Here is a 20,804-nt window from a genome sequence, read left to right as displayed (position 1 = left end):
CTACAGCTGTAGCGCTGCTGGTGGCATCCTGCCTAATGACCAGCAACTTTTAATGAGTGAGAGGAACAAGGAATGGATGGATAAATAGTGTGAAGGGGTGAGTCACTCTCTGGATACACTGTACGCTGCAAACTGTGTTTTTATAGCTGATGCTGCTCCAGAGATTTGTGTCGGCGACCTCTGACCTGCTCATTCATCACCGGGTCCGAGCGGCAGCTGTGAATACAAGAGTGGGTCCGAGCACTCCCCTTGTCTTTAACACGGGGCAGATGCAGATAAGAATTCACCTCCTCACAGGTTTCTTTAGATCATCGGGGGAACAGATGCAAAGCAGATCTGGAGCGGGTTTGTGTTCAAGTGATGTTTCGCCAAGAATCCTTTCTGACTTTGATTCTTCTCCACAGAATTTCATTTAGGCGCCATGTTTTATGTGTGTGCCATATTTTTCACCATTATTTTTTAGTAGGAAGCCTATTCTGCAGTGAATCTGTAGGAAAATGAATTGGAAGTTAAATCCTGCAGAGATGAAGCAGAGGGTAAACCAAGCCAGGATAGATTCATACAATTAGGAGTTTGTCATTTAAATTTGTATCTACAGTAAATCCTACATATGAGGAAACATCAATTCTTTCATTATAGCTGTATTTAAATGTGTGTAGCATTGTGAGGAGCGGGCTGATTGTTGTCGTGTTGTGTTGGGTGTTGCTCTTTGTCGTGTGGCTCCCTCCTCTCCAGACAAGTACATAACAGGACCATTAAATAGCCTCTTCAGCTAAAATCTGTTTAACACACATCGGGCCTGCTGCACCTCAGCTGGGTCAGCTGCTTCACAATGCCCTTTCATCTCGCACAAAGGCTGAGTGTGTGTGTGCGTGCCCGTGTGTGTGTCACGGAAATGGCAGTGTGTGTCTGTGTGTGTGTGTGATGCAGCTTCCATGTGTGTTGGAGCTGTTCTATTAGTGTTCCATTAGAAGGCAGACAAGGGGGCAGCGAGAGATGCGTTCCTTCATTGAAGCCTAATGGACTTTAAAACGGCAGTCCCCACCCACCACATGCACACACAGACACACACACACACAGACACACACACACACAGACACACAACACGCAGCAAATAAGAAATGGTTCTGATGAAGCTTCCTTCCTTCCTCAGAAACAATTAATGTTGTCTCCATCTGTCTGAAGAAGATTAATGCATCTCCATTGACCCGGTGCCTGCGTGTGTGTGTGCGTGTGTGTGAATGTGTGTAACCTTTATGAGTTCAGACAAACAATGGTAAGTTCGATCCTACCAGAGAACAATGGATCATTTACAGGGGAAGCTTCTGGTTTGATTACACTGACGTGGTGGAGGAGTCTGGTTCATAACAGACGCTGCTCTCGCACCACTGAGTTTGACAAACAACACGTGTCACCTAGTGGTTCTAATATGATTTTTGATTCAATCATATCATCCTGCACATTCGTTAATATTATATTTGTCTGACTCGATGTTTTCAAGACTTCTCTGCCTTTCACACCAGCTCATTGGAACTGTTCATCCAATCACAACCTGTCACGCTTTCCTTGAGCCAATCACCTGTAAGCTGTCAAAGTTTTTAATGCTCTCTCTCTCTCTCTCTCTCTCTCTCTCTCTCTCTCTCTCTCTCTCTCTCTCTCTCTCTCTCTCTCTCTCTGTCTCTCTCTCTCTCTCTCTCTCCTGCCATTCACCTCAACTCTGGATACCGTCCAATCAGAAGCCTTCACGAGACGTCCCAACCACCTGCTCCATTCCTAAACTTCACCACCCGAGTCGAGGCCACATTAAGACAAACAGTGTTCAGCCAAACAATCTCAAAAATAATCATATGTACAAATAATCTTTAGCCCTGCACTTGCCTGATTAATATTCATGTCACTGTGGAGAAGAACTCTGACACTGGTGGTAAAGAGCTGTAATTACCCGACTCAAGCCATGACTGGGGAAAATATTATAAATTGTCACATTTTAATATCCGGCCCTCACACCCTCTGTCTGCTGTCTGAGAGGATGTCAGTCTGTTCACGCTGCCAATTCAGTATCTGCAACGGCGACTTCCTCAAAGTGCGCTCTGCCTCTGTCGTTCAATGTGCTACCCCCCCCCCCCCCCGGGTCAGAACCTCTGGACCTCTTCAACGACCCCTCTGTCGGGATGTGAACCATCTTCACCAACACACACACACACACGCACACACACACACACTCTTACCCCTCCACCTCCTGCGCTATGTCCCAAATCACACTCTTTCTATAAATTACTCATAAATAATATAGTTATTGACTCAGCACTCGGCCTCGGCTGAGGCACACGGCAATGGACGCACACACACACACACACACACACACACACACACACACAGTAGTTTGACATCCTCCATCCCCATTGCTCCAATGTGCAGCAGTGCTATCCTGTTGCCTAGTAACCAGGTAGTTTCTAGTAGGCACTTCTTTGCTGAGAGAGAATCCCTCCGTCCTAGACGTCTCTCTCTTCTTCTCTCACCCGGTCTCTCTTTCTCTCTCTCTCACACACCCACACACATACACACAACACAAATTGCAACACACAACATGCACTCTAGATTCACCGGGCCCTTTCTTTCACCGTCAACCTTCAATCACCACTCTGCCGTTAAAACTGGGTTGCTGTAAAGACTTCTTCACACGACACTTATCTATGCACACTGTCTACCTTTCTCTCTCTATCTCTCTCTCTCACACACACACAGACACACACACTCTCCTGTGCATACAGGCCCATTTTGTGGACAAAGCAGAGGCACGTGCTGCAGAGCAGAAAGGAAGAGAACCAGAGATAAGAGGCTGCAGTTTTCAGGTCTCTGAGGATATGCAGTTAAGTATCAGGCTTTATCCTTTATACACAAGTGCTGTAAATGCATTTGTTACACTTATACACACACAACCACACACTAAGGCATCGGCAGAGAACTGGAGGCCGCCTTACAACAAAGAAGGTCCTGTTTGATCTTTTCATTTAATTGCAGAAACACAACATGAAACATTGAGAACAGGAAAATACAAAGTGGCCGAAAGATTTGCAAATAATAACCCGGTCCCACCGATCTGTTATTCTACATCTGTTTCTTTTTCTCTTGTGTATTAAAGCAGGAAGTTACATGCACATTTAGAAAACATTGCACTGAATATGATTTTCCAACATCACTCACACACACACACACACACACACACACACACACACTGCGCTGTCTGCATTGCCATGACAACCCAGTGCTGGATTCTGATGGGTTTTCTATATCTTTTATTTATTCATCCATCTCTGCGTTACTCTTTCATACCATTACACACACACATACACACACACACACACACACACACACACACACACACACACACAAGCAGATGTGCATCCATCCTTACATACACAGCCCCTCGTTTAGAAGCCGCTCCGGTCTCAGAGTCGGTAATACGGAGGAAATATGTGTCTGTGAACACCCTGAACATTGTGTGCCTGTTTTTTTAATGCTGTGATCAATTTTAGTTGCCTCCAAAAAACACTGTGAGTGAAATGAAAAGCTGTCCATTTAAAGTAGGACATTACAAATGGCCTCTCTCCGTGTCGTGCCCTGTGTGTGAGTCTGTCATTCCAATCATCTTTCAGACAGTAATGTGATCAGCTGCAAGGCGACGGCTGCTGTGTTATTCATGTGGAGCTCAACTGTGGGGAAACGGCTCAGCGCGGCAGGAGCCCACAGACACACAAGCAGTGCACACACACACACAGAGACACAACAACACACACAAAAAAAAGCTCATTAGGAGCAGCAAACGCAACAAGACAATATGACCTAAAAACATAACTGAATACTAAGCATCCGGTTGACGGCGGCGAGATGAAGAGAAGGAGCTCCAGCCGCCATCGAGGGTCAGCTGACAATCCAGACCCCGGCACGATGCCCGATCCCCGGGGAGCGCCGCACTGACCTCCCCTTCACAGCACCTCCTCTTCACAGCACCTCCCCTTCACAGCACCTCCTCCGCAAAAAGAAATACTTTATCGCCTTTGCTGGTCTCGCGTCTTCCTAAGAGGTGTGTGTGTCTGTGTGTGTGTATGTGAGTGTTTGAATGTGTGTGAAAGTGTGTGTGTGTGTATGAGTGTGTTGTTGGCGATGCACTATGTAGCTCTCTACTTTATGATCATCGGTCTAAGTCCAAGCTACTGAACTTCATCCCCCCAAATTAAACCGCGCCAACACACAACCACACACATACACACACACACACACACACACACACACACACACATCACGCCAATAAATCAATAGAGACAGGGAGTGAGTCCTTGTCAATGCTGAGACACTGAGACTAATGATGCGACAGAATGAAACACCCTGACAAATCATTTCAGGAAGTGATCTCATTAGCAAATCAAATAAAGTCTTATTTATAAGTCATAACTGATCCTGGCCTCCGATAAAGCAACATAAAAAAAAACACCAGAGCTCATATAGGTTAAAGCATCAAGATAAAGATAAAAGGGCCGAGTCGTGATAGGCGGAGAAACAAAGGAGGAGCACACGGTATTCAGCTTCAGCTTTTTGGGGAGGGGGAGAGGCGTGGGGGGGGGGGGGGGGGGGGGTGCAGGCTGAGAGATGTATAGTTATTTGTCTGGAGGACGAGGAAGCTGCTGCAACTTCTCTGCAGGAACCATAAACTACAGCAGAGACAACAAAACGCACAACACATCCGAGAGAGAGAGAGAGAGAGAGAGAGAAGAGAGAGAGAGAGAGAGAGAGAGAGAGAGAGAGAGAGAGAGAGAGAGAGAGAGAGAGAGAGAGAGACGAAAGACGAGAGGTGTACGCTCGTCACTCACAATTGTGATTGGCCGTGAGCACCGTGTTAAAGTAGAAAAAATATTTGATTCAAATCACCTTTTCTCTTTATCCTGTTTACACCCCGTCCTCCTCTCAGTGTTCTTGCCTCAACTCTTAGCTTCCTTCTCTCCTTCTCTCTCTCTCTCTCTCTCTCTCTTTCACTCCCCCTGCTCTGCTTTCAATCCCAGACTTCATTTGCTTCCTCAATTTCATTTATTTTTGTATTCACTCAATCCTTTCTCTAATCTCTCTCCCTGACACCAACACGCCGCCTGCTGCACTCGTTCACTCACACGCAGTCGTTCTCTCCGTCATTATTCCTTTTCTGATGCGTTTGTGGGAAAGAAAAAGAGAGAGGATCTCCGTTTTGGGGCGGTGGCTTGATCTGTGCACTTCAAACAAGTCATCAACATGATGCATAGCCATGGCGACAGCTGCTGAGAAGCCCTCCCAAACAAGAGAAGAGGACCTATCAGTGTGCGAGGAGGTTGATTGACAGCTCACTGAGGGACAGAAGTGAGAAGTGCCTGCTCCTATAAGTATATCTAGACATATAGAGGTAAACACGTGAAATCATTTCCTTCCTCCTCCTTTTCAATTTGCATTTCGACAAATTTGTTACACACACACACACACACACACTCAGTAAAATAATGTGAAATGGCCTTCAGCTCTTTAGGGATCGTCCAGCAGTGTCAGGACTCTAATCATCCAGGTGGAGATCGGCCCTGGCAGGTTGAAGAAGAAGCGTCTGGCAGCAGCTGGCGTCTCCGCGGTGGCACATGTCCGTCTGCAGCTCAGCTCTGTGGTGACAGGGAGCTGCAGTGCAGAGGGACCTGCACTTTAAAAGTTGAGAGAAACTAAAATAACATAGAATTCCCAGGACGATGTTGTTTTCAGACAGCAGGGGGACGTTGGAGAACTGATCCGCTCCTTAACAGATCGACCTTCTGTCTCTGACCAGCAGCGTCACTCAGATTGACCTCTGACCTTCAGCAGGCCTTCAGTGTGCTCTGATTAACTACCGTCTGGTTCGCTGCTGAAGCTTGTGGACGACCACACTGGGATTTCTCGCTGCACTGACATTTTGAGCATTCCCTTAAAAGGAATAGTTAAACTTTATTTTTTTTCATGAGACTGCAGAGAGACAGGAACACTTAATAATTAACGCACTGTATCCTGTTTATTGAATCCAGATGAAAATCTGCTAGTGGACAAAATATCTTCTATCTCTGATTCCACCATGTTGTGGATGATGTGACTGTGCAGATCCCAGTGTTTCTGCCCAGAACCCTGGTGGCACCAGCCACCGTATAGGGCCTGAAGCACCAACACACCAAATCTGAAACACTCCGGTTCCTCTGGAGTGTTTCTTATAGTCAGGAGCTCAGCGCCTGGGGCAGGAGAACGCTAACCGCCTAAATGTATGAGTGTGTGTCTGCGTGTGTGTATATGTGTGTGTGTGTGTGTGTGTGTGTGTGTGTGTGTGTGTGTGTGTGTGTGTGTGTGCACAGTTGAGTATAAACATATGTACTCCTGCATGCATTTAGCCCAAGTTTACCCGCATGAAGCCCAGGAGTGTTTCAGGTCATTTTGCAAAGCGCTCTGTGTACAGTGAGCCAGGGGATGAAGATCCTACTGCACTGGAAATAATCCCACAACACACACACACCATAAATGCACAGGCTGAGTCACACACACACACACACACACATATGCACGTACACACAGACAAAAACCTTACTCAATACCTGGAGGCCTGTTAAAAAATTCCCTCTTTGACCACATCATGTATTTCTAATCAACAACAGAGATCCACGTCCACGCTCGGTCCACACTTTTCCTTCTTATTAAACAAAAAGTCAAACCTCTTAAAATGTTGAATGTTGTCTAGACCCCCAAAAAAGCCACAAGAGTCTAAAACTGATGAAATAATAATATTATCAAGCATCTGTCTGAGTAAATAATTCAGTTGATGCTTTTTACTTTTTAGAGCCGTGTTCCACTTGCCCCTGTTCCTACATAAATCATGTCATATGAATATAGATTTTGGAAGTTGGTGCACTATATTCTGATTTGTCTTATTAAGAAAATGTTATCTATTGATTCTATGAACCATTCAGGACTTTTTATCGAAAACCAAACATGTGCTTCAAGTGTTTTGGTGATATTTGAGTTTTATTTCTCCTTTTGTAGCATAAATCTGGTCATTGGAAGGGATCCTGTTGAAAAGTGTGTTTCATCCCATGGCTGCTGTGTCTCTGGGGAACTGTTGCCAACATAGAGCGGTTTATGACTATAAAGGGTATCACAGAGGCAGGGAGACTATTTATGCTTAGTTCCTCTACAAATATTTTACAGAAACAATGTTTATCGGGGGTGGTGCAGCAGTTTGCATCGTCGTGTCAGAGCAAGAATGTTCTCGGTTTGAATCTGGGTTCGGCCGGGGTCTCTCAAAGGACATGAGGTATAGATAATTGACAGATAGAATGTATATCAGCTATGTGGTTTTTGAGAATTGAAAGTTTACTTGTCAAAAATCTATATCTGTGTGCATTCTGCTCTTTTTCATTTCTGCAAGAGAGTCCACGTCAATGTTGTGTGTTTCTGCACTTGTGTGGAGATTGAGCTCTTGCAGACAGTCCTGGAAACTGGTGCTTTACCGCAAACACGGAGAGCGACACACACACATAGCACGACACATTTTGTGAGGATTGTGCGAGGCGTGCCAGTGCCTCATACGTCAGAGCGACAGGATCCCTCTGTATCTGCAGTGATGCGCAGCTCATGACCCACAATCTGCTGTTATCGTGAGCACAGGCCAAATCCATTGAGTCACCACACGCACACACAAACACACACACACACACACACACACACACACACACACACACAAAAACTGCTCAGTATCAATACAGCAAGATGAGCCCGGAGTCTGGCAGAGATGCACAGAAGCTGTGTGCATTTACACACACATACACCCCCACAAACACACACACACACACACATACACCTCAGGATGCCTGTCTGAGTGTCAGTAGGAGAGAATGACAACCTGCTGACATCAAAGCCACCTATCTCTGTCATTCACACAGCAGATATGAAGTTAGAGCTGCACACAAACACACACACCACAGAGAGAATAAACCTCTGTGACATCACGTTGCTGTGCCAGTGAGAGAAAGAAACCAAATTTACTAGATTTGCCACGAAGACGGAGCTGATGAGGGATCATTAACCCCCCCCCTGCAAATCGTAAGGCGTCTTATCAACTTAAAGTCAATAATTATCCATGGCTACATTTAGATGAGATTTTTCATGTGGGAGATTTTAACTCGTTTGAGTAGTTTGTCCCCCCCCCCCCCCCCCATGTCAGGGAGTATTAGATCTTTCTGCCACAGTCTCACATTCCTGCAGATATCACTTATACTTGATTTATGTTACTCATAATCTTCTCCCTGCTGAAATAAGAGTTGCTTAATTATCTGACAAGAAATAATTGACGACTCCCGTTTCTCAAAGTAGCAAGAAAACAGAAGAAAAGAGTTTTTGCCTGCTGTTCTGTGTGTGTGTGGGTCTGTCTGTGTGTGTGTGTGTGTGTGTGTCTGTGCGTGTGTCTGCCTCAATTAAGCTTCATTCATTTATTAATTAATTGACTTAGAAAAGGACAAGGGGCATTGCTCTACATGTGTTGAGTTCAGGATGACTAATGGAGACTGAAACCACTCATCGGTTTGGATTAACCTCGTCTGGCCCCTGAATCTGATCTAATCAGCGTGAATCAGCTTGTTATTCCATCACATCATCAAACAACAGACTCATAAACATTCTGTCTTGTGATGGTGTCACAGCATCGGCCCTGAAACAGCCTATTCAGGCACAACTGAATATGCAGCGTTATTATCTAATGGACCATTTTTATTCATGATGTAAGCAGACAAAGTATATAACACTGGTCTAGTTGTTATCAGAGACATCAATGAAGAACTGTTACTTATTATATGTTGGTATTATGCTATTAGAAAAACACTCCAGTCCATCCTTTGGTTTGTTAAATGATCTTAAAGCCAGATGTAAAAAATGAAACAACAGAACAAATCAAACCTGAGACAATGAGCTACGTTGTCCTCGGCCCTGAATGAAGCTGATATTCAGAAGCTGACAATCACGGAGCTTAAACAAACCGACATCTCAACACGGACCCACAAATACAAAAAGAAGCACAAAGACTTCCTTGTTTTAAAAGTATGAACATGTTTGAGGCTTTTTCATCTTGCCTCTTGTTTCAAAATGCAAAATCAATAAAAAGCCATTCCGGGTTCATCAATGAAGAACTTCAGTCGCTCACTGCTTTGCTGTAGTTGCAGCTTGACTAATAGAATGGATTTTACTTTTATGAACATCCTCATCTGATCGATGAGGATGAAGCTGATAACCATGATGGATGAGGGAATCCTGTTGTTGTGACTCGTTTGATTGGTTCCTGACTCCAGGTCAGAGATTTGCAAAAGAGAAAAAAAGGTTTGATCCCTGGTCTGCTTGACCTCTGTGAGCAGTTTAACCAGCGAGTATGAGCCTTTGTGTGGTTGAGTGGCAGAGCATTTATACTGGGAATAATATTTACATAGTGCACCGTGGACCACCAACCCTGCGCTGCTTACACGGTGGGTCACACACACACACACACACAGACACACACACACACAAACACAGACACCGAGGAGCAACACACACAGAGCTGTCCAGTCGGTGAGATCAGCTCTTGTGACATCAACTGGTTCCAGTCTTAACCCAGTGACAGCAAGAGGCTCGTTCATTAGACGCTTTGCCCCCGGTACAAACTCCTGGACACCAGACGAGCACTCGGAAATCAGAAATGTGATCGGGACACAAACGAGGTGAAGAGCAACATGTGCTTCATAACCTCGATCATCCCCACTACAGAACTGAGAACACATCAGACATCACGTAATGCAACATGAACATCTGTCAAACAGCAGCCTGCACAGCCACACGTCCTTTGTGTTTCAGTCTGTGTGTGTCTGACTGGAGACAAGTGGATCCTATTCACTCCTCCCTCCAGTTCTCATCTGTTTGCTCTGATTTGCTCTTATTTCAGATGAAACCCTCTTTATTCCTTTAACTTCCATCTACTCGTGTTTTGCATGCATATGAGAGTGCACGTTAAAAACCTCAGCTTCGCTTTCATCTCACTGGAACAACACAAATCGAGTGGAAGCTACAGCGATTCAAGTATAACACACGTTCAGTCATTGCATGTGAGCAGCAGACTTGGCCTAGTTCCCTGATAATTTGTGCTTTAATCGTTAATCAACAGCCAACAAGATGTGCATTTGTATGATTTCCAAAAGGACCTAGTTCCAAGAGTTCCGAGTATACAAATATAACACTGTGACATTAATCCCCCTGAGGGAAATGTCCGATTTTGGAAATGTGGTGAGCGGCATTCAACAGAAACCTCTGAGCTGGAGGAGAAGCTCTGATGGAACAGATGACACGGTGGTTTGTGTCAAAGGCTCCAGATGCACAAGCGTCTCCTCGTCAAACCACAGCAGGATGGACACAGTGAGAGAGTCCTCGAGCAGTGGAGGAGCGTTCCAAGAACTTATATCGATATATAATGCTAATACCCTGTGATAGCAACGCATTACATGTCATTTTCTGTACTGTGGCATCAAAGCCCACGCAGACACAGATAGAACATGAAAAATCCAAAACAAAATGGAGATTCAAACCAAGAACCCTCTGACCTCTGCTCCACCATGCCACCCCAGCCCAGAGACAATGCCAAACAAATCCATGCAGAGAGGTAAGCAAAGAAATAACAGGATACAGTACAGGGAAATTCCCAATAGACTGGTTCAACAATAATAAGGACGCATAAATGCGAACCCACTATATTCATTTAGGAATTTATAGGCCTGCATAGCCAGTTAAAACGTGCTGGTCTTTGTCCTTTGGTTCAAAAAACACCAGAGTGGTAAAATCTGAAGTTAAAACAGCTTCTTTACGCAAAATGCACCAACATGGTTTCCTTTGAGCAAGCGATTGACCATCTCACTGGATTGGGTGAATTATACTCTCAGCCATAAAGAAAGAACAAGGTCGTAGCGAAGATTAAAATCTAAAATCATCCAAACCTCAAGGTTCTGCAGGACAGAAAATCAATAGCATCATCTACTGTTAATCATTTGAAGATGAGCGAGGCCTCTTGTCTATGTATGAGCAGCCTCACGCTTTGGGGACTGTCAGGGCTCCGGGCACAAAAAGAAACACATGATAATAAACCTCATCATTCAAGTTTAAGTGCAAACCATCATACACACATTTAATCCTTCTAGTCTTCAGACAAACCTCTAAAATCTGGAGGCTTTAGGCAGAAGGCTGGTGGCAGGGGGCCTTGTCAGAGGGCGTCATTGGAGTTTCTTGTACAAAGCTGATCATAGAATTTAAAGAGGTTCTCACAATGTTCTCATTGCCGTGGATTAAAGTAATCAGACGTTCTTGGGACCCCCCCTCTCAGCTCAGGAGCCCACGTCCCTGCCTCCTTTAGAGACACCTGTTGCAACGCCCCTTGATCTCATGAATCCACACAGGACATGTAACCCCAGTGTCAGTCCAGTTCCACCATTAGAAACCAGCAGAGTTGCTTAATTGCTTTCAAACCATTCCCACCCATTAGCATCAGCTGCTGACATCATCATGTTCGACGTACAGTTTGGACTTGAATCACGTGCCACCCATCAGCAGATAAGAGAAGCAGTACTCACATGGACAGGACTCGGGGCCCATTTGGTCTTACCACAGGAACCAGACAGGGTTAGATTTCCAGTAAGTGAAAGGATATGGGTTACAGACGACACGAAGACACCAGTTCCGAGGCCTGGTCGTTTGCTTTAGGCAGAAGAAGGCCACGGGCACCAGGGCCGGGTAGGGCTGCTGCTCCTCCTCCTCGGAGACGCAGTCTGGATCGCGGATGGGAGCCCTGATGCGAACTCCCAGTGTTGGTCCAACTTCCACCTCCTGCTCCGGTTCTTGCTCCTCACGCTCCTGACTGCTGCTGCTCCTACGCCCCCTTCTCCTCTCATTTTCCTCCTTCTCCTCCTCCTCCTCCTCTTCATCGCTGCCTCCGCCAGGGTCATCATCGTGACCCGGGGCATCGCTCCTGTAGGGCGTCGGTATGGAGAGCCTCACCTCCTCCTGCACCTCCTCCTGCCCCTCCTGGCAATCGGCGTACTGAAAGCGCGCTCTCCCCTCGCCATCAGTCATGATAGAGCATCAGGCAGAGCCACTCTGAAAGGGAGGTCAGACAGAGGGAGGTTAGAGGGAGAGGGAGAGAGAGGCGGACAGCGGTGTGATGAGAGACGGAGGAGAAGAACATTTGCAGAGACGCAGAGAAATAGGGAGAGAAAGAGAAGAGGACGCCGATCAACTCAGCAAAGAGCCACTGGAGACGAGTCACACTGGGAAAAGCCAAATAAACACTCAGGCTGTTTCCTCCCCCCGTCCCCTCTGGGGGGAGGTGGGGGGGGGGGGGACTACTTGCTTGCAATCAATCCCCACACAGATTTTCCAATATTTGCTTACTAACCTGGCAGCGCTCGAGGCGATTTTCACGAGCATGTATTTCACAAAGCTCCTTGTCACTTCTAAACATTGTCTGCCCCCCCCCCCTCCCCCTTTTTGTTTCTCTCTCTCCACTTAAAAGAAAAAGAACAAATCGGCCCTCTGCCTCTGATAGAAAAGAAAATGACCGTGCACAACACTGAGTCCCTGTGGAGCATCAGAGAGATATTGTGTGAACACATCATCAGTTTTACAGTGCGTTCGCTACTCGGCTCCACAGACGCACAATTATTTGCTTTTTTACACCAAAGACACAAAATGAATCGAGTAAACCGAGATGACAATAACCCAGAGGAGCGCTGCACAATCATATAGTGACATGGTGGGAATGGTGAGTGTTTTATCACTGTGTGTCCCTCTGTCTTCCTGTTGCTATGTGATGGAACAGATGGATCTGCTCTACTGGAGCTTCTTTAGCCCACACCACGCATTTGTGGGCAGGGAATGCGCAAAAGAGAAGAAGAAGAAGAACACAATACATGGCACAATAATCCCAATTATTATCATTATTAATATGATTATGAGAAGAAATACATACATTTTACATTAGTTATGATAATCCACTTGTCTCTGTTATGGGCTTTTTTAGGGTAAAATGGGCTTTGTGGTCGGTTGGAAGATAAAAGCGCATCTGAGGTTGGAGGCAGTTCTGCGCGCTCCTCAAGGATCAGATGAAAAACATGAACCCTGCTCTGATCGGAATAATGTTGGAAAGTCCTCGCTCATGCATTTCCAAAGCGTGACAAAGGAACTGAAAAGCGCCGGAGGGAGTGGAGAGCCCATCACCTGCGTTTCTCCTTGTTTTAAAAGTGAACACACAGAAGCTAAAAACCTGTCAGACATTGTGGAGCAACTTTTTTCTCGTGACAAATACCTTATCGAGACGGAATCGGAAGTTCCCATAAGCATGATCCGTGACTTTCCGTGTTTCTGTCGCGCACCAGCCTTCCTCAGCAACCCGGAGCTTCCCTTTCTCTCCTCGACGCGCGCACACACACACACACCAACCAAAAAAAAAAAAAAAACCTCCTCACTTCTTTCGCCTTTTTGCCACAGATCAAACCTAATAATCCTTTGAAAATACAACATAAAAGTGTTCAGAGAATGCAGCTCGCGTCGGATCGAACGGGAACATCAGTCCCTCCGCGGCCGTGCGTCCATCCATCCGTCCATCTTCGCCGAGGTGTTGGTTTTTACGCAGCGTGGAGCGGAGATGCGCACGGGAGGGTCGGGGCCGTGTGGCTGTGCCGGAGCTCCGTGGATGATCTGACTCGGGAGGAGGAGGGAAGGAGGAGGAGGAGGAGAAAAAAAAACTTGGCCCAGGACCCGGGAGCCCTGACACGTGACGTGATGCCTGGCTATGGAGACGTAGCGCACAGCGGGACCCACACGCACACGCGCACACACACACGCGCTCAACAAACAGGCACGGGAGAGCCAAGTTGGGCGCGCACGCACCGCAGTGTTTCATGCATCACCATGCAGGCAGAGGCAGATAATGGAAACGCTATGAAAAATATATCAGTTTGTGCAGTTCGACAGTCAGCACATGAATTTAGGATTGTTAGAATCATTGTTATTATAAAGGCATTACACCTTGAATGTGGGATTATTGACATTATTTCATTTTTTATCACTGTTATAATCTGTAGCTATAGAAACACAAGGTATTAGAGAGATGCTCAGGGGAGATCAAAGGTGTCTGCATCTCTTACATTCATTTAAATATCATATAGATAGTAAACTTGTTGGGTTTTCATTATAAGATGTACACGATTATGTGATTTAGACCAGTGACCGAAGTTAAAACTGCAGAACACGTGACCTCCTTTGGCCACAAAATACTTTTTTCCACATTAAAAGCGAAACGGATTATCACAAGGTCTGGTATTCAACAGACCTGGTTCTGGTTTGACTGGTTTACGTACCAGAACCAGTGTGAGTAACCGATCCTCTCACGGACACAGAGCATGAGGAGCCAGTTGAAAAATGGTTTCTGGTCTGGATCCATAATTGCTTTTCAGAAACCAGTTGGTCTCTGAACACGTCAGGAGACGAGCGGAGCGGTGAACTGTGACACATGATTCTATTGAAAACCGTTAACTGCTAAAAGACATCTGCCACCATCGAATCTTAAGTGTTTGCGTGAGCTCATAAACATATATGATCAAGTCAATCACACCCGGCACTGGCTAAATGGGTTTTTTATCTTTCTCCTTCATGTCACAGTGAACATGGAAATAAAGCCTTGATAATGGGAGATTGAAAAATGGGCCTTTCTTTAAATTGCTTGTTTATGCATCAATTCATAATCAACGTTATCTCTCACATTCGGCTCAGTATATACTTCATGCTCCACGGCCTGTTTTCAATCACCCAACTGCCTCTTCAACATCTTTACAGGCAGTTTGATTTGACAATCAATTTTAAACTCCGGTGCTGCTTCCAAGATCCATCACTAATACATCCTATATATTTAATGAAGAGCATTTTAGTGTGATAAAGACTCAGGGGGAGACGGACTGACAGACACAGAGGTTCACACCGGGGTGAGGCTGCTGTAAAGGTGGATCGTGAGCGGCTCAGCTCGAGGGCCCACGCTGGTGGACTCCCGCTGACATCAACAGGAAGGGCCTGGCAGAAACGTGACAGTAATTGACAACAGGAACCAGAGAATGAAAGAGATTCAAAGCTTCGCTCCGGGTTCAAATCCCTCTGAGTTGGTTTAGATCTGACAGCTGATTGGATGGAAATCTGACCAGTCAAACCTCGGTCACAGATTAATAAAAAAAAGAGTTTGCGGGACATGTTCAAGGGCGACAAAGACTGAAAAGTTATCAGTGTGTTAGTGGATGACTCACATCAAAACCAATAGAACTGCTCTGACCTACCAGTCCTGCTTTTGTTTGCTGGAGGACGAGGAAGACGAGCAGATCTTCTTGAAATCTGCTTTTTATCACCTGAAAAACATCACGTTTCTGCGTTGCTCTATTATCTGATCTACCCCAACATTTTCAAAACATGCATCAGCTGATTCGGAACTATGAAACCACAGGAACCACAGAAACCTGTTCTTCGTCCCATATTATTTGTATTCTTGCAGTTTCTTGTCCGCCATGTTTCAGAGATTGTAGAGATGTGAACAGAACCAATGGCTCGATCAAAACATCCGGAGCAACTGACCCGGACATTTGCTTTCTCACACGACTCAATATCTTGAGAGATGTCTGAACTTGTGGAAGGTGAAAGTAATGAAAGGTGCTTAACAAATAAAGTTTGACTTGTTGATTCACCCAAAGTTACAAAATTATCCAAATAATTTGCATTGTACCTTAATCTTGATCAATGCTCAGGGAATCTACTGGCATATTTTTGATGATTGTGCTCATCGGTGGTTATCTCTAGTAACTAGCAGACCAGCTCACAATCTCCCATCAACCATATGTAATCTACTGTACAAAGGGATATGAGACCTACAATCTACACCCTCCAATGTTTGTAAAGCTGACTTGAGTAAAGAAATATTCAGAAAGTTCCGGACACACAGATGCAGCAGTTAGGCCCGTGCAGCAATGGGTGCACGGTGATAAGCCACAAATCCATAGTCCCTTCTCTGAAATGCATAAACTTAATTTGTTTCATTTACACAGGATCTTAAGAGGATGGACTCAGCTGGGTAAGAAAACATTTTAAAAGAAGTAGCAGCCAACCCTCTGGCTGCTGGACTCTTGGAATCGGAGTAATTACGATGCAGTGAGATTTGTTGTAATCACACAGCCGGTAATTCAGTCTTTTTATTGAACGGCCATAACCTGTGCACTCCACAGATCCCTCTCAAACATCAGCCCCACTGGCAGGATCTGGATAAATGCTGGGCACACAAACGAGGAGCCGCTTGCCAACTTCATCACACTCGACTGCGCCGATCAAAATAATCATTTGCTAAAAGTTTTTAGCTTCTCCTTCAAGACCTCTGGCAGCCTGCGAGCCAATTAAGGAGTCGTTTGAAGCAGGAAGACCGAGGAGGACGACGGAGACACTCGTGGCTTTAATGTAAAAAAAAATAGTGAATTTTAACTGTGTTTAATATTGTTTTAAAGGAGGATAGTGGATTTATTGATTCACACATAACAGGGTTATACAAAATCCCCCAATTCTTACTGTATCACGCTTTCCTGCTATGTGTCAGTGGTAAAGTGACATCCATTGTGAAGACTTGCTAGTCTGAACATGAGGAATGTATCAGCTGTGTGTGTCTGTGTGTGTGTGTGTCTGTGTGTAAGTGTGTGTGTCTGTGTGTGTGTGTGTGTGTGTGTGTGTGTCTCCCCTCTCAGCTGTGAGCTAAAGCATGCAGTGCGGTGTCAGGCCGAGCTCCAGTCAGCACACACCCCACACACACCTGTCTCTCCGTCATGCACAGAGTCTCAGCTCATATTCTCATTACCATGGGCTTGGCCCCAAACCGGCTCCCATAAGGTTTTTTTAAATGTTGGCTCCAGTTTCACCTCCACTAGCTGCTGCATTGACAAAGTTCTGATTTGAATCTGCTCGAGGCTCCTCTCACTAGGTGATCTTCTCCTCCGACCCTCGTGCACACGCTGCCTCAGAAAAGCATGCGTTACATCTAAAGGAAGGAAAACATCTCTCTTCCCACCCTGTGTTTAATTCATGTGTACAGTACATATCGCCACCAGTCTAAACCAATACAAATGCCAGTGCTTCCCACAGATAATCAATACTCATCCGTCAGCCTGCGCTCTTTGCCTTCCACTCCCTGTCTGTCCCGACCACTTCCCACTTCCCCCATCCCCCCATCCCATCACCCCCCCCCCCCCCCCCCCAGTCACACCCTCCGCTCTGACTCCCACGCTTTCATCATCCAGCCTTTTTTCTTCCTGCTTTTCTCATCTCCTCCGTCTCATCAGCGACCCTCGCTCGATCCTACTAAGTGGGATTTCTGAAGAACAGTAGAGGAGAAAGGAAAGCCATCGCACACACACGCCGAAGATATACACACACACACACACACACACACACAGATACACACACACAGAGTAATTCACACTAATCTGAAAAATGAGACATCCGATCAGACCCAGATGTAATTCTACCGTCTTTTCCTGATGCATGAAATGATAAATGCATTTTCCTCATGTATAAGACACTATGTGAATTATGATATAAGGGATATCATGTTTGGTCTGGGTATCATAACAACATGAGTGTGAGTAGCCAGAGCACAAATGCAGTATGTTTAAAAACAAGATGGGTTCCTCCTGGCTGCACTGTTAGACTGACGACAATCACACAAAAGATGTCTCTCTGTACAGTAGTGCACAGGAATAGTTTCTAAAGATTTGAGCATCATCTGGTTTTTCTATCTCACCCGATCCTCTCTCATCTATCTTAGTTAAACCTCCGCATCTCTCCGTCTTCTCCTCATCCAGTCCTCCCCCGCATCACCTCCACCCTGGGGACCGGAGTCATCTTATTAGAGCTGCTGACGTTATTGTGTGGGTGGGAGGACACCTCACCTTCTTCTTCCTTCAGAGGGCTTCCCCCAGCAGCAGCACGGGGTCTTCTGTACCGTACATGTGCAGGCATGAGCGTGTGTCATCACCAGTGTGTCGCACAAAGCCACTGAAAGATGCATATTGGTGATGTATTATTGAAATCTAGCTCTGAAGCGTTACGCAAGAAATAAAGGTGCAATGCGTTTCATCCCTCTTTCAAGCTGCAGGCCCCAAGTTATCATTCTAAATAGGAAGAAGACAAACATATCAGTGTGTTCATGAATACAACAAGAACAGAGGGAACTGTTACATAATCTCTCTCTATCACACACACACACAGACACACACACACATTGCGTTATCAGACAGCTTTAGAAGAAAATCTCATGCTTGAGTCAACTCAGCCACACAGCCCAGTCATTTATGTGGACATGTGAAGGACACCTGTGTGTGTGTGTGTGTGTGTGTGTGTGTGTGTGTGTGTGTGTGTGTGTGTGTGTGTGTACAATCCACATGCATTGACTTGAGCAGGTTTAGGTGGTAGTGCTTGTCAAAGGCTAGTCATTTAATTATTAATGACAGGGGTGAAAATAGACTGAACTTCTTACTTTGGAATTTGGATGTAACCATCGATCATTCGTCGTCGCCCCATGAAAAATTATATCAATAAAGTGCTTGGTACGGTGGTGTAGAATTCCAAAGTAGGCTTTTAGTAACAATAAATCATATGCACCCTTCAAAGTATCGTCAAAAGGTTCAGGAAGCAGAGTCGTGCACGTGATCAGACGGAAGTTCTGCAGGTTGTTTGGCGTCTGTGTCGCTGGAGTGAAACTGAGCCTCATTCAACATTAAAACTGAATTTGTCTCTCTACTTCGGAGATTTTTTCAAAGACAAATAATTAAATAAACGACTGCCTGCCAAGAAGCCACAGCGCTCAGTATCAGCCAGTCAGCTGCAGCAGAGGGAAACTTCAGCAACCAGCCGACTGTTGTGACGAGGCAGCGGAGTTCCCTCCAGCACGGAATGAAACCCACAGGACGGATTCACTCTGGGCACAAACTACTAAGAAGCAAGTCATAGGAAAGTTAACTGTAGTTTTGTCGAGCTAACATTAGCAGTGTGTGGGTGTGTTTATGCAATCGTCATGCAGCTGTCATACTCTGCCCCCTGAACACTAAATATTTTAGTGGTATAGAGAATGAATGGCTACTGTAGAAGGTTAACGTGCAAATGGATGACAGCTGAGTCACTTTGCCTCTGAACAACGCAGCAGCTTCACCCAGCGGAGGTGCTCGTGGTCCTGCCGCTGCGCTGTGGGTTTAGAGCAGCACTTGACATTTGAAATGAAATGTGGATCAGCAGTGGGGGCGCCTCTATAAAAGAAATGTCTGAAAGGGGGACGTCCTGGAGGGTTTGAATCCAGAGGGGATCCTGGGTGTGTATCACAGAGATAATCAGTGGCTGTGTGGGAATTGAACCTTAAAGTTTGTACCATACACCAGTGGAAATCAGGCTCTGATTCTCTAAAGACTGAAATATACAGAAAAGACATGAATGTGATTATGGAATTTGACCAAAATGTGTTTCTTTTGCAGCTCAGACAGAAGCTACTGAGACAGTGACTGAAAACAATACACAATATAAGTATAAGAACCATGAATGAGATGTGAAGGGATTTATCTACACACACAAACACACACTCACACCAAATATATGCTCACAAGCTATTTTAGCCGTATTGTTCGTCTTCTTCAAACATTTCTAATCCTTTTTTGTTTTTAAATCTATATTTCGAAGCTTAAACTGGCACAATGGCTGCAAATGAAGTGTATCTCAATTGTCGGTGTCACATAAATCCCAAATTAAATACAGATTAGTTTCCTCTCTGTGCAATACCACCAGGCTAAATGTAACTTTCCCCATCAATAAGCATATTAGGTTGTTCTCTGGACTATTAAACTGAACATAATCGTATCTGTTTGTCTTATCTGGGTGTTTGAACAGTGAAGACTCACGTAGGAATGTTCCTGTAGATTCTGATTCCTGCATTGCTGTGATTTCTGCAGTGTTATTCTGTTGTGTCTGCAGCCTGTCTGCTTTCATCTACTGAAAACACACACACACGCACATACGCGCAAACACACACACACACTCACACACACACACACACACACACACACACACACACACACACAGCTAGTCACTACCTGCTGTCTTCTTGAAAAAATATAAAACTCAATTTCCAGTACAAAGACCTGCAGTAGGCAGGGCGCTCTCACCCACATGCACCCCCACTGGTCGACTTCAAACCAGTTCTGAGGGGCACAGAGAGGCTGATGGAGAAAGAATAGATGGAGATGAATAGAGGTATACAAACGAAAAGAGAGAGAGGGAGAGATAGATGCAGAGAGAGAGAGAGAGAGAGAGAGAGAGAGTCACACCCAGAACAGTCGCCCTCCTCATGCTGTGTATAAAACGTCAGTGAAAAACACGTTGCTGCATGTTCTCCTCACATCTGTCCCTTCCCAAACACACACACACTCATCAAAACGGCTTGAATGTGCAAAATAACAACATCAAAGTCAACAACTTGGATCCATTCGGGTGTTTTCATCAACTGGTACGACGCGTCTCCACTTCCTCCCACTATCAACACATGAAGCCAAAATATCAGGGACATGAACGTTGCCACGTTGCTCATTTGGAGTCGATCAGGGGCTGAAGCCTCAGTAGTGAGGTCACGCTGATAAAACACACTCGACCGATCACAAGCT

The 20,804-nt window shown here is 45.4% G+C and overlaps 1 protein-coding gene across 1 annotated transcript in view; it reads right to left on the bottom strand.

Annotated features, from left to right (window-relative positions):
• The window catches only part of cacna1ha (calcium channel, voltage-dependent, T type, alpha 1H subunit a), an 82,257-nt gene extending 68,516 nt beyond the window's left edge, over positions 1-13,741 (bottom strand). Inside the window, exons 1-2 of the mRNA XM_053444225.1 lie at positions 13,391-13,741; positions 11,738-12,183 (exon numbers count right to left, since the gene is read on the bottom strand). Coding sequence (XP_053300200.1) covers positions 11,738-12,159 — 422 coding nt within the window. The 5' untranslated portion in view covers positions 12,160-12,183; positions 13,391-13,741. The remainder of the gene's footprint in view (positions 1-11,737; positions 12,184-13,390) is intronic.
• Between the last annotated feature and the right edge of the window lie 7,063 nt (positions 13,742-20,804).

Source organism: Pleuronectes platessa, chromosome 16 (assembly GCF_947347685.1).
Source record: "Pleuronectes platessa chromosome 16, fPlePla1.1, whole genome shotgun sequence".
Classification (NCBI taxonomy): Eukaryota; Metazoa; Chordata; class Actinopteri; order Pleuronectiformes; family Pleuronectidae; genus Pleuronectes; species Pleuronectes platessa.
The sequence above is the reverse complement of the archived record's forward strand: the minus strand, read 5'-3'. Positions and strand labels throughout refer to the sequence as shown.